The following is a 22963-nucleotide window of genomic DNA, read 5'->3' as shown; positions in this document are numbered from 1 at the left end:
TTTTTGCTCGCCAAGCGAGGAGTTTTTGTATGGAGGTCAATGAGACAGTGTCGAATTTGGTTAACAAAAAACTGAATGGCTTATTTGATCGAATAGAAGTTTGCTAATGATTAGGTTATTACGAGTGTACTGATATAAGCAGGACAACTTTGAGAAAAACAATTGATATTGGAGTTGTCCCTAGTCATAACTAGTTATCACAGCCACAAAGTCATAAACCCCGCCTATTTCTACAATTTATCTTCTTCAAAAATGTGATTTTAAACATTTACATTTTAGTCATTTAGCAGACGCTCTTATCCAGAGCAACTTACATATTTTTTTTTATACTGGCCCCCCGTGGGAATCAAACCCACAACCCTGGCGTTGCAAACACCATGCTCTATCAACTGAGCTACATCCCTGCCGGCCATTCCCTCCCCTACCCTGGATCAATTGTGCGCCGCCCATGAGTCTCCCGGTCGCGGCCGGCTGCGACAGAGCCTGGATTCGAACCAGGATCTCTAGTGGCACAGCCTTAGACCACTGCACCACTCAGGAGACCTAACTGTAACCTTAACCACAGTGCTAACCTTATGCCTAAACATAAATTAAAACCCAAAAGCGAATTTCTGTTTTCATGAATTTTTATGATATAGTTAATTTTGACTTTGGCTGTGGTAACTAGTGATAACCATTGTGCCTGTTGTTCACACCGATATCTGCCATCTCTTGCCTCCTCCCGACTGCCTTCCATTTTTTTATACATTTATTTTCATTGTTAGTGGCAGTATCTGGTGAATATAATGGATAATCTGTGGCTATAGGCAATGAATTCACCTGCCTCTCTTTTTAAATCAAGAACAAAACGTGCACTTTGCAGATGGTCCCTTCTTGGGGAATTGAGAAGGGGGTAGCTGCATCCCAATATGGTGACCGGAGTATGGGCGAGTGGGTGTGTCAAAATAAAAGTAGTAATCTTAAAGGAGATCTCCTTTACTTTGTTGATCACCATAAATTTGTGTGGAGTGAGACCAGCACCGCGCAAGTTCACATCAAACAATGAAGCCCAACAAAATATAGCAGAAGGAATATAATTATTGTAGAAAATAGGCCCCGTGTAACTCAGTTGGTAGAGCATGGCGCTTGCAACGCCAGGGTCGTGGGTTCGATTCCCACGGGGGGGCCAGTATGAAGAAAAACAATATATGCACTCACTAACTGTAAGTCGCTCTGGATAAGAGCGTCTGCTAAATGACTAAAATGTAAAATGAAAATATCCCTTAATAAAAGATTGTTGAATTTCGTATATAGTAAACCTATGCCATTCACAGCAATATCACTTACAATATGAGATTTTCCAGAACATGCATTATTCTGTAGTAAAGATTTTATCCCATTAGGTATAGTTGTTTCTTTCAATAAATTATCTCTGTGTTAACAGATTCCTTCTAATACCAACTACTTGGCTGACTAGGACAATGTTGTTTGAGAACCAATTATGGTAATTACGGTATCGACCCATTATTCCATATAAAACATTTATGAGGTGAAAAGTTGTGTTTGTACAGCAAAGCCCAGCACATTAAAAGCCTGCTTGTGAAAAGCCGCCGCTGTCACAGGACCCCCATTCTCCAGTTACCCATCAGGCGGTAACGCCTGAGCTAACTAACTGCGCCTGCGTTGCCCGGAAATGCGGAAGATGAGTTGTCACTGTTGTTGAAGCTGTCAGGCACGTGAGCTGAACTGTGCTACGTCGTCGTGAGTGCTAGCAGGCGATATGGCGGCTGATACTCCTCCCAAGGTACTGAAAATGCACAACTTTTGGAATATCGTTTTTGCGCCTTTACTGTCAGCTTTTTCATATTTAGATGTATCCATCACTAAATGTGGGTGAAGGAGATTATGTTGATACAGACGCTTGATCAGACCCACTTTGTGGTGGTGTCCATCAGCTGTTTTTCTTGCTAAACTAGCTAGCTAGCTAGCTAGCTATCTTACAGCCCACAACAATGCCACGAAAGCATATAAGTAGATCTCGGTAGTTGAATTTCATGACGCTGTGTGTGTTGTAAATAGCTACGTTACCTGATACTATCAGTTTCCTCTTGCTGGTTGTAAAAAAACAACCATGCGTCGGCCAAGTGACTGCTCGGTTAGCATCTAACGTTAGCTCCTTGCAGGTCTAGGTGCTAACTAGCTAGGTCACCGGCTTGTTGACCTTAGTTCAATTCTCTGGATTCCCTAGCTAGCTAGCTTACTATCTACCCTCCCACTAAAATGACTGGTTTTCGACATTGCCCGTAAGAGTACATTTTATACTTGTCTGCTCTTTCAGATAGGCTCTCCTGACAGATACTATTTAACTAACGGTAACCAATGAACTCGGTGTAGTTTGTGGTGGTGTTTTCAATCAGGATGCTTCAGTGGACATCCTTTTCATAACAACTTTTTGTCTTTAGTGGTGTCTTTTAGTTTTTTGCCAGTGCTCTTGGATTTAACGTTACTATACTGCTAAATACTGTTGTTGGCTAATAGGCTAGTGTATTGAGAAAATATAATGTAGAATGTAAAATAAATTCACCCATTGTTACCATAGCAAATTTTCCTGCTGTAATGTATTTTTCTTCAGGTGTTATTTGAACATGAAGGTGTTTTCATACACTCAAACGAAGACAGTGAAGAGCAAGATCTACTTGTTTCTGGGTTCCTACGGCTCATTGATAAGGTTGATATCAGTTCCTGAGTTGTTGTTGATTGCTTTTCAATTATTGAATTCCAGGGACTTGTATTTATGCTTATTGTGTTTTTAATGATTACCAGGATGGTGAAACTATCGTGGAATACAAACCCTTGGAGGACACTGTTGATCCATCTAACATGCTGTGTGCTGGCAAGGTTTGACATTTCTTTTGGAATGTTTAATTCACCAAAATGCCAACCAATTGTTCAGCACCTTTGTGCAGTGATCGCCATGTAAATTGGAAGAAAAACTGATAATGCATTCAAGATCACAAGTATTAAGGGTATTATCTGACAGAGCTTTACTGAAGATTTGTGTGTATTTGTCAAAATGGTCAACAATGGCTGATGGGGATAGTCTCCACAAACAGCTGCCTTCCAATAACTATTCCATGAACCTACATTCCATAAACATTCTTCATGATTCAGCAAATTCGAGAATTCCAACATTTAGCAACACCTTTCACACATCTGTTTTAAGATTTTAGAATTTGAATGATGATGATGGGTAAAGATCTGACTCATCATGTTATTTACGAGGTGAATCCATTCCATTCCCCCAGGATTCCAGCTCAGTGATGGAGTGGGCCCAGTGTCCCGGGGAGGAGAGGTCGACTCCTCAGCAAGCTGTGGTGGTGGAGCAGCAGAGCTACGAGACTGAGTGGGACATGATCAATGCAGTCTCCTTTCCCAAGAGGAAACCCTGCTGCAACGGAGAGGGTGGGTGGACAATTGGGTGCATTCGTTGTAGCTCACCCGGTGCTGGGTGAGACCAATAGAATGCCTCCTACATGTAACATGAGCTTTGTTCAGATGGGTTCACTCAACACATGAGTTCACTTACAGCAGAAGTTGACTAAGTTGTGGGATTGATATGATATGAAAGAATGAGAATCTCTTGCCAAGGTTTGGGCTTTCCTTTGTCAATCTCCACTATGGTTTATTAAGGACTGAACATAGTTTGAGTTGCATGTTGATTCACCAGTTGAGGTCAGAATGAAACTGGATTAATTTCTTTGCTTTCTTCCAGGTGCATTGAACAACACACATGAGAAAAGCAAGTGGGCTTTCACCTTCAGTGTGTGGGACCTGAGGTCTATCACAGTGAAGGAGGAGGGCTGGTCCCGCCTGGTGTTCAGACTGAAGGAGCCCCCCACCTCCCTGCCAGCCCTCCACTTCCACCAAGGGGGTAGTGAAGGCTTCCTGGACTGCCTGAGGAGATACGCCTTGATCACTGAGTGAGTGCTTCAGCGTTCTGGTCAGCTAAACTAGTCCAACTGGTTCTGAAAAATAAGTAGTTATTTGACGATTGATCAATCAATCTAATTGATTTATAAAGCCTTTTTTACATCTGCAGTTGTCACAAAGTACTTTACAGTAGAAACCAAAGAGCCAGCAGAAGTGGTCAGGAAAAAGTCCCCAGTAAAAAACCTAGAGAGGAACCAGGATCAGACATTAATATATTCTGATTCCATTCGTTACCATGGTTATTGCAGATTACATTTTGTTTTTAAGTGGAATCGTGGACGCTAAACGACCTCTGACGATGTTATGTAGGCCAGGTGATGTGACTGTAGTGGGCGCAGTGTGGTGAATCACCAGCAGAGGGATCCTCTGAGCCCATTTGAATCACAGGATTATTATGTTGTTGATTACTACTGTATGTTCTTCCAAAAGCCAGTGAATGGTGCGACAGTGGACAAAGACTCAATATAAAGACACTGTATGAGTGTGTACAGGGCTTGACATGAACTTTTTTTAGCCACTTGTTTTTTTTTACTTGTCCGAAAGCTCAAGTCACTTGTCCAAAAATCAAAAAAGGTCTAACACCATTTTTACATCATTGTATGATGCAAGGAACCACTTTACGAAATAAAATGCATTACTATCTTTTTTTTTACTATAGAGAATCAGACAAAAATTTTGGCTACACTCTGCCCATTGGCTTCTTTGCCTATTCAAGCCTTTCTCAAAATAAAACATTGCTCCTTTTAAGGCTTTCGTGGAGGAAGGGTGGTCCACCTTTAGTAGCCTATAAAATATATTGCAACATTACAATTACAACCAAAAAATTTTTGTCTTTATAAAATATTTCCCTCCAGGGCTCGAAATTAAGGGCATCCCGTCGTATAAAAAAATATATGCCTAAAACAGGTCTGGGACAAATGGAAATGTGGCACTGACTCGCCCATGGATTGATGTTTCAGCATTGTCTCACAGAAGAGTTTGGCGTTCGACCTGCCACGTGTGACATGCACCCGCAGTTACAAGCCTGCTAGAGTTAGCAGCAGACGGATACTGTCTGAGCAATATCCACCGTCATAGTACGGATGAAGCCTGACCTGGAATGTGAAGCTAACTGAAGCTGGCTAGATTTATAAAAGCCTGAGTAGATCTTGCATGCTTCGTTGTATGCCACTCTGGGGTTAATTGGTAGATAGCATTCCTTAAAACTACCCGTCTTCTATGTTTTGGCTCAATAGAGGGGGTTTTCACCACCTGAAACACTGCTGGCTTTTTCATGGGGTTTCTTATCTATATGCTAATGCTAGTGATTTTCATAAGGTCTATAGCAAACGCTTGGTTTTATTTCCTCGTATGTTTTCAGGGCCCCGGATGATGAAACCTGCCTGCTGGTCAGCACTCCCAACAGAGCTCTCTCTCAGTCCTTCGAGAACCTTCTGGATGACAACAACTACGGCCTTGTTACTGTAAGAGGCTACTATTGTCATGCAAATAGTTGTCATAGTGATACATTAGGCACTTACCTAGCCTGGTTAACCAGACTGACCGCAGTGCTTACCATGATGTGAAACTATGGTGAGCGTAGTGGTCAGTCATGATAAGACATGTTTTCCCTTACAGAAGCTGAAGAATGATCCGTACACGACGACCCTGGGGGGCTTCTCCAAGGTCACCAACTACATCTTCGATGCGTTCCGTGGCCCAGAGCTGGAACAGCAGCAGCGCCCCCCGGAGGAGGTGGCTGACCTGGACATCCTTGGACTGGGAGAGGTCATCCCTGGCCTGGAGATCAACCAGCAGGAGGAGCCGGGCTTCGAGGTCATCACCAGGGTGAGTGGATGGAGAGTGTGACATAGGAGCACCTCGGCCGTGACCCCTGGCACCCCAAGATGCTGTGGGGATCTGAAAGGGAAGAAACAGGCCAACCGTCCTACTTGGAGAGCTACTGAGTGTTCAGGCTTGTTCCAGATGTAGTACAGTAGGGCTGTTGTTGTGAGGTGTGTTAGAGTAGGCTGGGACACATTACATTTTTAACTGCCCTTTTCTGATAAAAACGAGTTCATTGCATCCGCCATGGAGCCCAGTTTCATAATATTACCATATGTCCCAGCTGCTTGCCGTAGTTTTGAAGTAATCGCCTATTAGTTCTATTGAGCACCGTGGCACCAACTCGCCTTCCTAACATTATATTCCCAGCCCATTGTTCTGCGTCACAATGCCAGCTTCGCTATTGTTAGCAATGAGACCTGCCCGCGTTAACCTTGAAGGCTTACCTCAGGTAACTTGTTATTAACAAGGTTACGGGTACTTGGTGAGCGATCTCACTGTTCGCCTTGCACAGTGCTAGAGATGGCTGGCGCATAGCCATCAAAATCTGTTTGATTGTAAGCATGGAATTGAGCGAATGCTGTGCTGGTTCACTGAGTTGCAAACCAAATGGATAGGTCTAGCTCATTGATTTGTAGATCTGATGCAGTTGCTACCTCAGATTATGAGCCTAGCAAGTGTTGCGAATGAGGTTTGTAGTACCCGCAGAAGGCCACAGGGAGAAGCAGGAGAGCTATAAACCCATACTGTTTTTGCCTTAAAAACCCTAACCCTAGGTATAACCTGATTTAGCCTTAACCCTAACCCTGAACGGATAGTAACCCTAGCCACAACCCTAATTCTAGGGTAGGGTAGCCTAGAAAACTTTAGTGAAGACATCAAAACTATGAAATAACACATATGGAATCATGTAGTAACCAAAAAATAAGACCAATCCATATTATGGCAAGAACAGCTCAAATAAGCAAAGAGAAATGACAGTCCATCATTACTTTAAGACATGAAGGTCAGTCTTACTCTACAATGTAGAAAATAGTAAAAATAAAGAAAAACCTTGAATGAGTAGATGTGTCCAACCTTTTGACTGGTAGTGTACATGCATACAGAAAGTATTCAGACCCCTTTTCATTTTCCACATTTTGTTACAAGACAGCCTTATTCTAAAATTGATTAAATAGTCCCCCCCCCCCTCATAAATCTACAAACAATACCCCATAATGACAAAGCAAAAACAGGTTTTTAGACATTTTTACAAATTTATAAGAACAAAAAAACTGATTTTGGGGAGTTTCTCTCATTCTTCTCTGCAGATCCTCTCAAGCTCTGTCAGGTTGGATGGGGAGTGTCGCTGCACAGCTATTTTCAGGTCTCTCCAGAGATGTTCGATCAGGTTCAAGTCCAGGCTCATTATGGGGTATTGTGTGTAGTTTGAGGGAAAAAAATACAATTTAATCAATTTTAGAATAAGGCGTAACAAAATGTGGAAAAAGTCAAAGGGTCTGAATACTTTCCGAATGCACTGTATGTCTATATATTTAGATTTATTTTCAAGTCAGACATTGTTTTAATCAGGAGAATCTCCTCTTTGTAATGATGTAAGGCTGGGCAGCGTACTCCGTTGTCATCAAAAGCTAGCATTTAAAATGTCAAAAATTACACATTACTGTTGCAACTAACTCTAAAGGCTGCACCATTGTTTCCCTATGGGAAAATTCTACACGGACATGTCTGTCTATTTCAAATTATTTAAGGCTGGGCAGCATACTCATCAAACGCTAGCCCCAAAATACTTTTTGCTTTTTGAACTTTGAGCTCCCCCTATTGTATCTCACAATGGTTATATTTACAATCTTTTCAAGTCTGACACCATTTTATTCAGGATAATCTCCTTTTTCTAATGACATAAGGTTGGGCAGAAGTGTTTACTTTCTACATGACTTGTTATTTTTCAGTTTCGTCCTAAAACAGATTGTAGTGGTAAAATAAAAGGGTAGAAATGTTTTGGCGTCACTCCAGTCAGAAGGGGCTCAGCGACGTTTCGTTTCAATTAGTTTGCGATGGCCTCGCGCTAGTGTTCCAGCTCAGCCAATGTTCTTTGGCCGTTTTTCAGCCTTGAATTTTGACTCATTCTATTGTCCAGCCTAGTTAGAGCAGAGTTGAATCAAAAGTCTGGACACCCAGTAACTCTTCAGGAGGAGGCTTGGCCAACCCTGGTCTAGTGCCTATGAATGGTTTCTCCGACCGTAGGTGTCGGTTTCTCTGACAGTGGTATCGGTTCTGTCTGTCTTCAGCTGGAGTTTGTCTTTTAACATGCTTACAGTGCAGAAGAGTGCATGGTCTTATTGGTTAGTGATTTGTTTGTCTCAGATCGACCTGGGAGCCAGGCCAGAGGTAACGAGGAGGCAGCCACTGTCTGCAGAGGACTGGGCTGAGAACCAGGAGAAGGAAGGAAGGATGAAAAATGTCCCTCGCCTTAAGAAAATCATATTCAAAGGGGTATGTTGAATTTATGAGTTTAAAGCACCTTCTCCAGTGAAACTCTCTGGGCTGGTTTCCCAGACACAGATTAAGCCTAGTCCTGGACCAAAATTACCTTTCAATGGAGCATCTCTATTGAACTGACATGCTTTTTAGTCCCGGACTTTATATAATCTGTGTCTCGGGAAACTGGCTCTCTGTGTATATTCGTTTGTAGTAACTATAAATTCTGGGTTTGTCCGTAAAGTTCCTCTAAATAATGTCTTGATCCTGCAGGGTTTGTGCCATGCGGTGAGGAAAGAGGCCTGGAAGTTTCTGCTGGGGTATTTCCCCTGGGACAGCACCTACGAGGAGAGGAAAGGCCTACAGAGGAGGAAAACGTATGTGTGCTTCAACAAGACAGACATTATATTTGAAGCAGCCATGTTTTTATAACAAATGTATTATCACTAATCAAAGTGGCCAACGTGGTCTTACAATGAAGGTCAGCCTTTTTTGACATTTGCCTTTGTTAACCAGCAGAGCCATAGGCTAATATAAGATGAGTAAACTGTCCTTCTGAGGTGTTTTCTTTTTGTTTTCTCCCTGGTGAATAAGGGATGAGTACTTCAGGATGAAGCTCCAGTGGAAGTCGGTGAGTGAGGAGCAGGAGAGGAGGAACTCCAGGTTAAGAGACTTCAGGAGCCTGATAGGTAAATGTCGATCCCATTCACCCTGTTGTCTTATCAGGCTGTTCCAGCCAGAGACAACAGTACAGACATTACCAATTTGGTCGCACTTAACTAAACATGTTGCTGTGCGATTTTATTTTGGGAGCACCATGCGTCAACCAAAAAAATCCTATAAAGAAAACTTGATGCATAACAATATTTCACCACAACTCTCTTCTCTTCACTGCTCAAACAAGACAGGCTGATACATTGTTTACAAGTCATAACCAATCATAATGCTACAAATTCTTAAACGTAGCTAATTAAACCAATCACACACCAGGCACAACCAATCCCTTTTTGCGCAAACTTTCCTTTCAGAACTGTGCAGCCCCTGTTTGGCAGCTCTGTAATGGCATTAGCTAGCAAGATAAACAACTAAAATGAAACGCGGTGGAATTTAAGCTTTCTCTAACAAAAAACGAATTATGAAAATTACCAACGGGAAGAAGATGATGCTAACGATCGACCTCGTCTGAAAAAGATCTACACTGAACAAAAATATAAACGCAACAATTTCAAAGAGTTACAGTTCATATAAGGAAATCAGTCAATTTAAATAAATGAGGCCCTAATCTATGGATCTCACATGACTGGGAATACAGATATGCATCTGTTGGTCACAGATACCTTAAAAAAAATAAAAAGTAGGGGCGTGGATCAGAAAACCAGTCAATATCTGGTGTGACCACCATTTGCCTCATGCAGCGCGACACATCTCCTTCGCATAGAGTTGATCAGGCTGTTGATTGTGGAATGTTGTCCCACTCCTATTCAATGGCTGTGCAAAAATGCTTGATATTGTAGGGAACTGGAACACCCTGTCGTACACGTCGATCCAGAGCATCCCAAACGTGCTCAAAGGGTAACATGTCTGGTGAGTATGCAGGCCATGGAAGAACTGGGACATTTTCAGCTTCCAGGAATTGTGTACAGATCCTTACGACATGGGGCCGTGCATTATCATGCTAAAACATGAGTTGATGGCGGCAGATGAATGGCACTATAATGAGCCTCAGGATCTCGTCACGGTATCTCTGTGCATTAAAATTGCCATTGATAAAATGCAGTTGTGTTCATTGTCCGTAGCTTATGCCTGTCCATACCATAACCCCACCGCCACCATGAGGCATTCTGTTTACAACTTTGACATCAGCAAACCGCTCGCCCACACAACGCCATACAAGCTGTCTGCCATCTGCCCGCTACAGTTGAAACCAGGATTAATCCGTGAAGAGCACACTTCTCCACCGTGCAAGTGGCCATCGAAGGTGAGCATTTGCCCACTGAAGTCGGTTACGACGCCAAACTGCAGTCAGGTCAAGACCCTCGTGAGGACGATGAGCACACAGATGAGCTTACCTACGACGGTTTCTGACTGTTTGTGCATAAAGTCTTCGGTTGTGCAAACCCACAGTTTCATCAGCTGTCCGGGTGGCTGGTCTCAGACTATCCCGCAGGTGAAGAAGCCGGATGTGCTGGTCCTGGGCTGGCGTGGTTACACATGGTCTGCAGTTGAGGCCGGTTGGACGTACAAATTCTGTAAAACAACATTGGAAGCAGCTTATGGTAGAGAAATGAGCATTTAAATTCTCTGTAGTCAGCATGACAATTGCACACTCCCTCAACTTGAGACATCTGTGGCATTGTGTTGTGTGACGACAACTGCACATTTTAGTGGGCTTTTATTGTCCCCAGCAGAAGGTGCACTTGTGTAATGATCATGCTGTTTAATCAGCTTCTTGATATGCCACACCTGTCAGGTGGATGGATTGTCTTGGCAAAGGAGAGATGCTCACTAACAGGGGTGTAAACACATTTATGCACAAAATTTGAGCGAAATAAGCTTTTTGTACCTTTGGAAGATTTCTGGGATATTTTATTTCAGCTCATGAAACATGGGACTAAAACTTTACATAAGTGGTCACCAACCAGCCGACTGGTTGATCTCCAAGTCATTCCTAGTCCGTCACCAAACATTTATGTAAAAAAAACAGAAAATAAAGCCTATTTTTTTTTTATTGAATGAATTTTTTCATGATTCAGCAGCCCTAGCGCCGGGAAGGAAAAGTGTTCCCAGAACTCTGCCTACCCGGCAGACCCAGAGTGCAAATCAAGTGCACCTATAAGCCTACCGCTGGCCAATCAAGTAGCTCAGATCACCGCGTCGGCACAGTTTCCTTGAGCCATTGACTGTAAAAAGAAGCCTTGAACGCACAGCAAAGTTGATACTCTTGAGATTTCTAAACTTTTAAAACCATGACTAGACTCAATGACTACAGCAAAAAGCTGCTGTTTTTATGAGTAAGTTCATGTTTAAGTTGTTATTCAGTACTGTCAACACTTTGTTCAACACCTTTATAAGCTTTATAAGCCACCAGCACTGCAGCTGCAATGAATGAGTATAGCAAAGTGTTCCGATAAGCTTGCATTGTTATTATTAGCGGCAATATTTCACTTTCTCAGGTCATAGGAGTAGCAACATTAATTGGTGCATGAGGCAGAAATAATGCTGTGCGACTTGAGTTTCTCCATAAACTGGAAGACTGTGGCCCCTTTTCTCAGCGGAGGGAAGGAGGTCACTGCTGATCCCTCCCTCCCCTCAGACTGACCATCAGATGCAGGCCATCAGTTCAGTAAAACATTTTTTAAAAGTAAATATTATGCTCACTTAGCTGTGCCTCACAAGTAATACAACAAAGTATCAATTACCAGTTTGATCATATACCTAAATGTTTTAAATATAATTTCAAAATGGTCGGAGAAGAACAACATTGTCAGGGCAATTCCACCATAGCCAATATGCAGTGATAATGTATTGGGCATACAGTGGGGAGAACATGTATTTGATACACTGCCAATTTTGCAGGTTTTCCTACTTACAAAGCATGTAGAGGTCTGTAATTTTTATCATAGGTACACTTCAACTGTGAGAGACGGAATCTAAAATAAAAATCCAGAAAATCACATTGTATGATTTGTAAGTAATTAATTTGCATTTTATTGCATGACATAAGTATTTGATACATCAGAAAAGCAGAACATAATATTTGGTACAGAAACCTTTGTTTGCAATTACAGAGATCATACGTTTCCTGTAGGTCTTGACCAGGTTTGCACACACTGCAGCAGGGATTTTGGCCCACTCCTCCATACAGACCTTCCCCAGATCCTTCAGGTTTCGGGGCTGTCGCTGGGCAATACGGACTTTCAGCTCCCTCCAAAGATGTTCTATTGGGTTCAGGTCTGGAGACTGGCTAGGCCACTCCAGAACCTTGAGATGCTTCTTACGGAGCCACTCCTTAGTTGCCCTGGCTGTGTGTTTCGGGTCGTTGTCATGCTGGAAGACCCAGCCACGACCCATCTTCAATGCTCTTACTGAGGGAAGGAGGTTGTTGGCCAAGATCTCGCGATACATGGCCCCATCCATCCTCCCCTCAATACGGTGCAGTTGTCCTGTCCCCTTTGCAGAAAAGCATCCCCAAAGAATGATGTTTCCACCTCCATGCTTCACGGTTGGGATGGTGTTCTTGGGGTTGTACTCATCCTTCTTCTTCCTCCAAACACGGCGAGTGGAGTTTAGACCAAAAAGCTCTATTTTTGTCTCATCAGACCACATGACCTTCTCCCATTCCTCCTCTGGATCATCCAGATGGTAATTGGCAAACTTCAGACGGGCCTGGACATGCGCTGGCTTGAGCAGGGGGACCTTGCGTGCGCTGCAGGATTTTAATCCATGACGGTTTAGTGTGTTACTAATGGTTTTCTTTGAGACTGTGGTCCCAGCTCTCTTCAGGTCATTGACCAGGTCCTGCCGTGTAGTTCTGGGCTGATCCCTCACCTTCCTCATGATCATTGATGCCCCACGAGGTGAGATCTTGCATGGAGCCCCAGACCGAGGGTGATTGACCATCATCTTGAACTTCTTCCATGTTCTAATAATTGCGCCAACAGTTGTTGCCTTCTCACCAAGCTGCTTGCCTATTGTCCTGTAGCCCATCCCAGCCTTGTGCAGGTCTACAATTTTATCCCTGATGTCCTTACACAGCTCTCTGGTCTTGGCCATTGTGGAGAGGTTGGAGTCTGTTTGATTGCGTGTGTGGACAGGTGTCTTTTATACAGGTAACGTGTTCAAACAGGTGCAGTTAATACAGGTAATGAGTGGAGAACAGGAGGGCTTCTTAAAGTAAAACTAACAGGTCTGTGAGAGCCGGAATTCTTACTGGTTGGTAGGTGACCAAATACTTATGTCATGCAATAAAATGCAAATTAATTACTTAAAAATCATACAATGTGATTTTCTGGATTTTCTTCTCACAGTTGAAGTGTACCTATGATAAAAAGTACAGACCTCTACATGCTTTGTAAGTAGGAAAACCTGCAAAATCGGCAGTGTATCAAATACTTGTTCTCCCCACTGTATAGCCTACTGCAAACCTTGCTACAGAACTGTTTTTAATTGGTTCATGTTGCGTAGGCTTATGCTTTTTAAGTTAAACAAATCTGAGCGGTAGATCTCTGCTTGCATTTTGACTCAAAGTGATCTTGACTCAGAAAAGATTGATGACCACTGCTTTACATTTATATTATTTGTTCAGTGTACATGTTTTGAGAGGGGTTGCTTCACGAATTCAAGTGGTTAAGGAGGGACAAAACTAGCAGCACAATGTTCTGTGAGTCGAAAGTGTGGAGTAATAGCAGCAGGGAGGACTTATTTTGCAACCTAAAACACGAGTTGTTGCTAAAACAAGCCAAAAGCACATCAAGTGCCACGACAAGTGCATCAGGGCAGTGGCAGGAGCAACATCACTACGTCTACTACCAGGTTTTTACCAAATTCAGACCCATGCTACTTACCCAGAAAAATAATGGATTACAAATCAACCCGACATGGAAACAGTGTCCTGCGCAAACATTATTGGCACCATCGCAGAGACTATCCGGGAAGTGGGTTAGTGCTATCCGGAATCCTTGGAATGTCCCTACCCTTACCCTATTTATTAGCTAGATTCTCGATCAAAGAAATGGACTAGTTATTGTGAGAGGAGATTAAACATTTATTTAATTATCCAAGTATAAATTCATAGTCAGCATGTTGCCTTGTTAAAACATTATTATTATTACCTACATAGTTGTATTATTATTATCTGTTAGCTGAATACAGTAATGGATAACAATTTAGTTTGCAGTTGCAATTTTAAATACAATGGTTGTTTATCACCTATATAAATGTTTGCTGTTGCACTTTTGAATACAATACATTTTCTATATTACATTTGTTTGTCCAAAACTAATCCGTTTCCTACAGTGCATTTGTAAAAGTATTCAGACCCCTTGAATTTTTCCACATTTTGTTACATTACCTTATTCTAAAATGGATTCAACTGTTTTTTTCCCTCATCAATCTACACACAATACCACATAATGACAAAGCAAAAACCAGGTTTTTAGACATTTTAGCAAAGAAAAAAAAAAAGGGAAATTACATTTACATAAGTATTCAGACCCTCTACTCAGAACTTTGTTGAAGCTCATTTAACAGCGATAACTGCCTCGAGTCTTCTTGGGTATGACTCTAGAAGCTTGGCACACCTGTATTTGGGGAGTTTCACCTATTCTTCTCTGCAGATCCTCTCAAGCTCTGTCAAGTTGGCTGGGGAGCGTCGCTGCACAGTTATTTTCAGGTCTTTCCAGAGATGTTAGATCGGGTTCAAGTCTGGACTCTGTCTGGGCCACTCAAGGACATTCAGAGACTTGTACCTAAGCCACTCCTGCGTTGTCTTGGCTGTGTGCTTAGGGTCGTTGTCCAGGTTGGAAGGTGAACCTTCGACCCAGTCTGAGGTCCTGAGCGCTCTGGAGCAGGTTTTCATCAAGGGTCTCTTTGTACTTTGCTCTGTTCATCTTTCCCTCGATGCTGACTAGTCTCCCATTTCCTTCCGCTGAAAAACATTCCCACAGCATGATGCTGCCACCACAATGCTTCACCATAGGGATGGTGCCAGGTTTCCTCCAGACGTGACGCTTGGCATTCAGGCCAAAGATTTCAATCTTGGTTTCATCAGACCAGAGAATCTTGTTTCTCATGGCCTGAGAGTCCTTTAGGTGCCTTTTGGCCAACTCCAAGCGGGCTGTCAAGTGCCTTTTTACTGAGGAGTGGCTTCTGTCTGGCCACTCTAACATAAAAGCCTGATTGGTGGAGTGCTGCAGAGATGGTTGGCCTTCAGGAAGGTTCTCCCATCTACACAGAGGAACTCTGGAACTCTGTCAGAGTGACCATCAGGTTCTTGGTTACCTCCCAACCAAGGCCCTTCTCAGTTTGGCCGGGCGGCCAGCTCTAGGAAGAGTCTTGGTGGTTCCAATCTTCTTCCATTTAAGAATGATGGAGGCTACTGTGTTCTTGGGGACCTTCAATGCGGCATAATTTTTTTGGTACCCTTCCCCAGATCTGTGCCTCGACACAATTTGTGGTCCTCTGTAGCTCAGCTGGTAGAGCACGGCGCTTGTAACGCCAAGGTAGTGGGTTCGATCCCCGGGACCACCCATACACAAAAAAAATTTATGCACGCATGACTGTAAGTCGCTTTGGATAAAAGCGTCTGCTAAATGGCATATTATTATATTATTATTACAATCCTGTCTTGGAGCTCTACGGACAATTCCTTCGACCTCATGGCTTTGTTTTTGCAGTGACATGCACTGTCAACTGTGGGACCTTATATAGACACGTGTGTCCCTTTCCAAATCATGTCCAATCAATTGAATTTACCACAGGTGGACTCCAATCAATTTGTAGAAACATCTCAAGGATGATCAATGGAAACAGGATGCACCTGAGCTCAATTTCGAGTCTTATAGCGAAGGGGCTGAATACTTATGTAAATAAGGTATTTATGTTTTTATTTTTAATACATTTGCAAAAATGTCTACAAACCTGTTTTCACTTTGTCATTATGGGGTATTATGTGTAGATTGATGATAATTAAAATAAAATAATAATCAATTTTAGAATAAGGCTGTAACGTAACAAAATGTGGAAAAGGGGAAGGGGTCTGAATACTTTCCGAATGCCCTGTATGTAAATATGTTTGCAGTTGCACTTTGAATACAATTATTAAAAGTTGTTTTATTCTAATGTCTTGCCCACTCTCTAGTGATGCGTTCTACATCATCAAGGTAACAACTGATGACAATTAAGAATGCTAGGACAGTCATTTGCAGTAAAAAAACAAAAACCTTTTCTGGTGCTCCTTACTTTTTAAGTTCTAAGCACCAGTGCTACCAATGAAAAGTTAATTTAGAACCCTGATTACATGTTAATCCTGTTTTAGCAATAATGGTGGCGATTTATGTATTGCCTTTTGTCTGTTTTATCTCTTACTGAGTTAGTTTTACTGTAAAGTGTGTGTTGAATTTTAAATTCTTTAGATTAAGTTTGATTAGAGAATATTCAGCTTTGAGGAAGCATCTGTGTAATGCCTCTGTTATCATGGTGTGTCCTTCCTGAAATAGGCTAAATATGGTTGTTTATTTATCATCTGTGAATGTCTTGTCTTCTCAGAGAAGGATGTGAACAGAACAGACCGAACCAACAGGTTCTATGAGGGCATAGACAACCCAGGCCTGGTGTTACTCCATGACATCCTGATGACGTATTGCATGTATGATTTTGATCTGGGTAAGTGATAGCATTATTGCCAAGTCGTACAGCAGAAATCATCATTTATGTCTGATTTAAAAGGTCATCTGATTGGCATAGGTTCTATTGAAGTCCCTTATTGAGGATAATAAATTGTTGCAATTCACCCGTAGTAACATAGCTAATTCAGCAACCACAGCTGATAACTGCATATCAGTGGGATTTGTAATGCTCACCTTAATTAACGTTGTGGGAATTATACTCGTCTCCAGGGTATGTCCAGGGAATGAGCGACCTCCTCTCCCCGATTCTCTATGTGATGGAGAACGAGGTGGATGCCTTCTGGTGTTTTGTCTCCTTCATGGATCAAATGGTAAGAAATCTATCATTGTTTTGTCTAGTGCTGTTTTTGTGTGTGTTTTGACTTGTTTATGTTTACTTTGATATGCCTGAGTGTGCTGTTTTTATAACCTGACGTGTGTGTCCGTGCGCCTGTGTCTGTCTCCGTGTGTATGTGTTGTTTGCGCGTGTGCAGCACCAGAACTTTGAGGAGCAGATGCAAGGCATGAAGACTCAACTGATCCAGCTCAGCACTCTGTTGAGGCTGCTTGACCTGTCCTTCTGGAACTACCTCGGTACCTATCACCTGCTCTCCCTCTAACATTCACCTCTTTATGTTCAGCTTAGAAAAGGCATACATGTTTTTTTTAATCATTATAATTTACAAATGAAGCCGTAAAGATTGAGGTAAATCCTTAAACAGATTCTCAATCAATACAGCAGTCTTGCATATACAGTGCCTTCAGAAAGTTTTCATACCCCTTGACTTATTCCACATTTTGTTACAGCCTGAATTCTAAATTGATTATTTTTCCCTCACCCATCTAAACACAATACCCCATAATGACAAAGTAAAAATGTGTTTTTAGACATTTTTGCACATTTATTGAAAATGAAATACAGGCGGCCTCCCGAGTGGCGCAGCGGTCTAAGGCACTGCATCGCAGTGTTGTGGCGTTACTACAGCCTGGGGTTCAAAAAAACATCTAATTTACATAAGTATTCACACCCCTGAGTCAATACTTTGTAGAAGCACCTTTGGCAGCGATTACAGCTGTGAGTCTTTCTGGGTAAGTCTCAAAGAGCTTTCCACACCTGGATTGTGCAACTTTTGCCCATTATTTTCAAAATTCTTCAAGCTCTGTCAAATTGGTTGTTGATCATTGCTAGACAACCATTTTCAGGTCTTGCCATAGATTTTCAAGTAGATTTAAGTAAAAACTAACTCGGCCACTCAGGAACATTCACTGTCTTCTTGGTAAGCAACTCCAATGTAGGTTTGGCCTTGTGAAAGGTTGTCCTGCTGAAAGGTGAAATGTGAATTAATCTCCCTGTGTCTGGTAGATAGCAGACTGAACCAGGTTTTCCTCTAGGATTTTGTCTGTGCTTAGCTCCCTTTCGTTTCTTTTTTATCCTGAAAAACTCCCCAGTCCTTAACAATTACAAGCATACCCATAGCATGATGCAGCCACCACTATGCTTAAAATATGGAGAGTGGTACTCAGTAATGAGTTGTATTAGATTTGCCCCAAACAGAACACTTTGCCACATTTTTTGCAGTAGTACTTTAGTGCTTTGTTGCAAACAGGATCAGGGCCTAAAATCACCACCCACCACCTGTCAAATGCGGGTAGATTTTGGCATTGGCGGGTAAGATGTTTACTTCACTAGCCACGTTGGCGGGTGGTCAGGGCTCCACAGTCCGAGCATTTCACTCGCATTTGTGAATAAAAATAGTCAAGTATGATCACATTTATAATAAAATAAATGCTGCGGTAGCTGTTTTCAAAGTATTTCTGCCGTTTTTGTTTCATAGCTGGTAAAATATTAGCACAAAGTCAGAACTACAAATCCTATATAGCCTATCCCACCTCGTGCTACAACACTGCCTGGCTGGGGGCGCACGTGAAGAGCTGAGTGAAATATTCATTTTTAGAAGCGCTGCGCACAGGCATAAAATTCGGTCTAATTTACTTGAAACTAAAGTCTACTGAAGTGAGACTTTGTCCTTGTGTTTCTTGGCTATTTACATTGTTTTGGCCACAAGCTAGGTTATTTTTCAATGTTTGAGTTTCAACTGCTAGGGAAGAGAAGACAATGCTTCTACTAGTCCGACACAATCTCACAGGCACAAACATGACAAGTCATGTTACCACGGCAACATTCCGCACTTAAAGGGGCAGGTGAAGATTTGTCTCATCTGTGATATTTTGGTTAAAAGACTGGTCACAAAAATGTAATTAAACAATATACCATATTACTTCTTACTAGTAATATATTTATTGTTTTAGAAACATTACAAAGAATGCTAATCTGTTTTGTTGGTGTAATTTTAGCGGGAGGAAAATATTTTGGCTGGTAAGAATTCTGAGTTGATGGTAGAGTTTTAAAAAAAATCTACCTGCCACAGTGGCTGGTGGACCAAAAAGTCAATTTTAGGCCCTGAACAGGATGCATGTTTTGGAATATTTTTATTCTGTACAGGCTTTCTTCTTTTACTCTGTCATTTAAGTTAGTGTTGTGGAGTAACTACAATGTTGTTGATCCATCCTCAGTTTTCTCCCATCACAGCCATTAAACTCTGTACCTGTTTTAAAGTCACCATGGCCTCATGGTGAAATCCCTAAGTGGTTTCCTTTCTCTCCTGCAACTGAGTTAGGAAGTACGCCTGTATCTTTGTATTGACAGGGTGTATTAATACACCATCCAAAGTATAATTAATAACTTCACCAAGTTCAAAGGGATATTCAATGTCTGCTTTTCTTTTTTAAAATGTACCCATCTAACAATAGGTGCCCTTCTTTGCGAGGCATTGGAAAACCTCCCTGGTCTTTGTGTTTGAATCTGTGTTTGAAATGCACTACTCGACTGAGGGACCTTACAGATAATTATATGTGTGGGGTACAGAGATGAGGTAGTCATTCAGAAATCATGTTAAACATTATTATTGCACAGTGAGTCCATGCAACTTATGTGACTTGTTAAGCAAATTTGTTGAACTTATTTAGGCTTGCCATAACAAAGGAGTTGAATACTTATTGACTCAAGACATTTCAGCTTTTCATTTTTAATGAATTTGTAAAAATGTTGAAAAAATACAATTCCACTTTGACATTATGTGTAGGCCAGTGACACGAATCTCAATGTAATCCATTTTAAATTCAGGCTGTAACACAACAAAATGTGGAAAAAATCAAGGCATGTGAATACTTCCTGAAGGCACTGAAATTCAAATTCAACAACATTCATTTCATCCTTGGTTTCATCTGATTTCTCCTCTGTGTTTTGGTTCCTCCAGAGTCGCAGGATTCAGGTTACCTGTATTTCTGTTTCCGGTGGTTACTGATCCGCTTCAAGAGGGAGCTCAGTTTTCCAGATGTTCTTCGTATGTGGGAGGTGAGTTCTGTTCTGTCCATATAACTTTGACCTATTAGCTTAAGTATCTCTTTTGTCATTTAGGGGGAAATCCATTTCAGTCTCTTGCTCTTGAGATTTGATTGATTCAAGTTGATGATTTTATTACTTTTTCTTTTTGAGTTCATGATTTATAATAATAATAATAATATGCCATTTAGCAGACGCTTTTATCCAAAGCGACTTACAGTCATGCGTGCATACATTTTTGTGTATGGGTGGTCCCGGGGATCGAACCCACTACCTTGGCGTTACAAGCGCCGTGCTCTACCAGCTGAGCTACAGAGGACCACATCTTATCTTTGCATTCTGATAGTTCTTCTTAATAAGACTTCCTGGTTCTGCTTAGGTCATATGGACTGGCTTGCCCTGCCAAAACTTCCATTTGCTGGTGTGCTGTGCCATCCTAGACTCAGAGAAACTGAAAATCATGGAGGAAAACTATGGCTTCAATGAGATCCTCAAGGTAACAGCAGTCATTTGCTGATTGACTGGTTTGTCAGTTGAAAAATTATATCAGACATTTTCAAGAACGGTTGTTTGGAGTGTTTCCAAGTGAATTAGTTTTAAATGTCATTGTTTTGAATGTTAATCCAGCACATCAATGAACTCTCAATGAAACTGGACATTGAAGAAATCCTTCACAAATCAGAGGCTATTTGTATGCAGATCAGAAGTTGTAAGGTATGTTGAAAGATGTAATTTTGTACTATCAATTAAAAGTCCATAAGAGTTAATTAAAACAAACTATGCAGGTTCAGAATTACATATAGGTTACATATTGGTTGTATATAATCTACATACTCTTATTTTCTTTCCTTTCAGGATTTGCCTCATTCAATAATTGAGATCCTGGGATTCAACACAGAAAGCGAACTTCCCAGATTAGAAGGGCGGGTGTTTGGGACTCCTCTTGATTCTCCTCAGTCTCCCAGACCCACACAGAGGCAGGAGGTCTTCTCTAATGGTCACAATGGACATTACAGAGAACCCCCCTCATAACGGCTGCAAAGTCACTTTCATATCATAGTGAACAATATCATTCACACAGAGACTTTGCAATGTCCACATACCAGAAAGAGTATTTTGGATTCAGTTATTGGATAAGTTGATAACTGAAGCCAGCTTATCAAGGCCCTATAAGAAGAGAAAGTAATGTAAAAAGGATTTAATATTATTCAAATTTTATTATTTTTGTAATTTCTTGTATCATATTGTCTTTCATTGAAATAGTAAGTTGAATGCACCAATTTGTAAGTCGCTCTGGATAAGAGCGTCTGCTAAATGACTTAAATGTAAATGTAAGTAATTCTTCCTTGCTAAGGTTTTTTTGTAAAGACTGGCAAGGTGAGTTTTCATTTGTAAAGTAATAATATGCTGTTTTTATTTAAACTATAACCTTTTTCCTGAATCACGCACACAAGTTTTCAAATCCTAGGATTTAAATGTTGATTGATTCACGTTTGAAAAACAAACAACTACTTTTATCAAGATCTAGCCAGGTATCAATTTGGTAGTAAATGACAAAAGCACTGTAAAATGTTTTGTCACAATAAGACACTTTTCAAATTGAAAATGTGAAAAACAAAACAACTCAAGAACATCTCCCTGAATCAAAATAAAAGTATAGCCTTTAGTTGTGTAATCATACTCCAGTACTAATGTGTTACTTTGGTCTGAGATTTGACATTTTCCTATTGAGGGAAGATGTATTTTCCACACTCATTTCCTATATATTTAAAACCCTGTTAGAGAAAATGTGGGCACACCTCCATCACTCATACACGGTCCTGTAAGACTTCCTTTGACCATATTTGGCAAAAACAAAATGTCAATGTATTGTTTTCTCCAAAATATCAATGATATTATAATTTGGTAACTGTTTATACCGTACTTTATTTAATACTATATTTTGCTTGTTTTCCAACATATTGAATTGAGGACTGTGTATCTGGCCCAGGAAGGAAACGATAGAGTTCCTCGGAATTCGTTCAGTTCAGGAAATAAACTCTAACTCTTCTGGTCTTGTATATGGTTTACACTGTTACATGTGTTGTCATTTCCCAACTTTCCTAGCCAAATGACTAAGAAGAGTATGTCTTTGTACTGTTTTCATTATGGTGTAAAACAACAGTTTAAATACTATTTTTAGTCATTTGGATACACCTTTCCCATCTCATTGTTTGAAAATGCACTCGACTTTAGATTAAGAATAAATCTCCATCTTTCCTTTTGCAGTTGCTTGGAAATTACAAGTTTAATTGGATGAATGTACAGTAGTGTTCAGGCACTGATAACAGAGCAGTTTTCTATTTCCTATCTATTTACAAGAACCGTTTCCTGTCACTTTAGGCATTAGTCCCCTGTCCTAATTCACATGGGGACATAGCTGTTGTGTTCTTGGTTTCCAGAATACCTCAATAATATAATAATAATATGCCATTTAGCAGAAGCTTTTATCCAAAGCGACTTACAGTCATGCGTGCATACATTTTTCTTACGTATGGGTGGTCCCGGGGATCGAACCCACTACCCTGGCGTTACAAGCGCCATGCTCTACCAATTGAGCTACCACCTACTGGATTTTAAGCACTCTTCCATAATGCCAGCTACCTGCATTAGCCTTTGTCTCCAATGTTTACATGGTAAACACCCTTTTGTCTTCAAATGTCTTCCTCCAATCATTCATTAAGTTGTGTAGAAATGTCACACTGTGGGCCAGAGACATTTTCAGTTATTTCACTGCTGCATGAAGTATTCAAGCCAATTTATGCTTGCTCTGGCAGTGTGATCCGGAGGCTCCGTATGGAGGGTTTGACGCAATTGTGGAGGCCAAATCGAGCTCCGTACCGCATCGCCGTGCGCCTCCCAG

General features: G+C 41.2%; 1 protein-coding gene across 1 annotated transcript; it reads left to right on the top strand.

The window, feature by feature from the left end:
* Window positions 1-1678: 1678 nt before the first annotated feature.
* On the top strand, window positions 1679-22121 carry LOC121576882 (TBC1 domain family member 15-like). The gene is made up of 17 exons (XM_041890429.2): window positions 1679-1783; window positions 2612-2707; window positions 2803-2877; window positions 3285-3441; window positions 3752-3959; window positions 5330-5432; window positions 5587-5796; window positions 8161-8289; window positions 8548-8651; window positions 8869-8963; window positions 16540-16656; window positions 16890-16990; window positions 17153-17252; window positions 19976-20073; window positions 20441-20557; window positions 20689-20775; window positions 20917-22121. Exons 1-17 carry the CDS (start codon window positions 1760-1762, stop codon window positions 21091-21093), a joined length of 1998 nt encoding a protein of 665 aa, XP_041746363.2. The 5' UTR covers window positions 1679-1759; the 3' UTR covers window positions 21094-22121.
* Window positions 22122-22963: the final 842 nt, after the last annotated feature.

The sequence above is a fragment of the Coregonus clupeaformis genome, unplaced genomic scaffold (assembly GCF_020615455.1).
Source record: "Coregonus clupeaformis isolate EN_2021a unplaced genomic scaffold, ASM2061545v1 scaf0038, whole genome shotgun sequence".
NCBI classification, from domain to species: domain Eukaryota; kingdom Metazoa; phylum Chordata; class Actinopteri; order Salmoniformes; family Salmonidae; genus Coregonus; species Coregonus clupeaformis.
The sequence above is the reverse complement of the archived record's forward strand: the minus strand, read 5'-3'. Positions and strand labels throughout refer to the sequence as shown.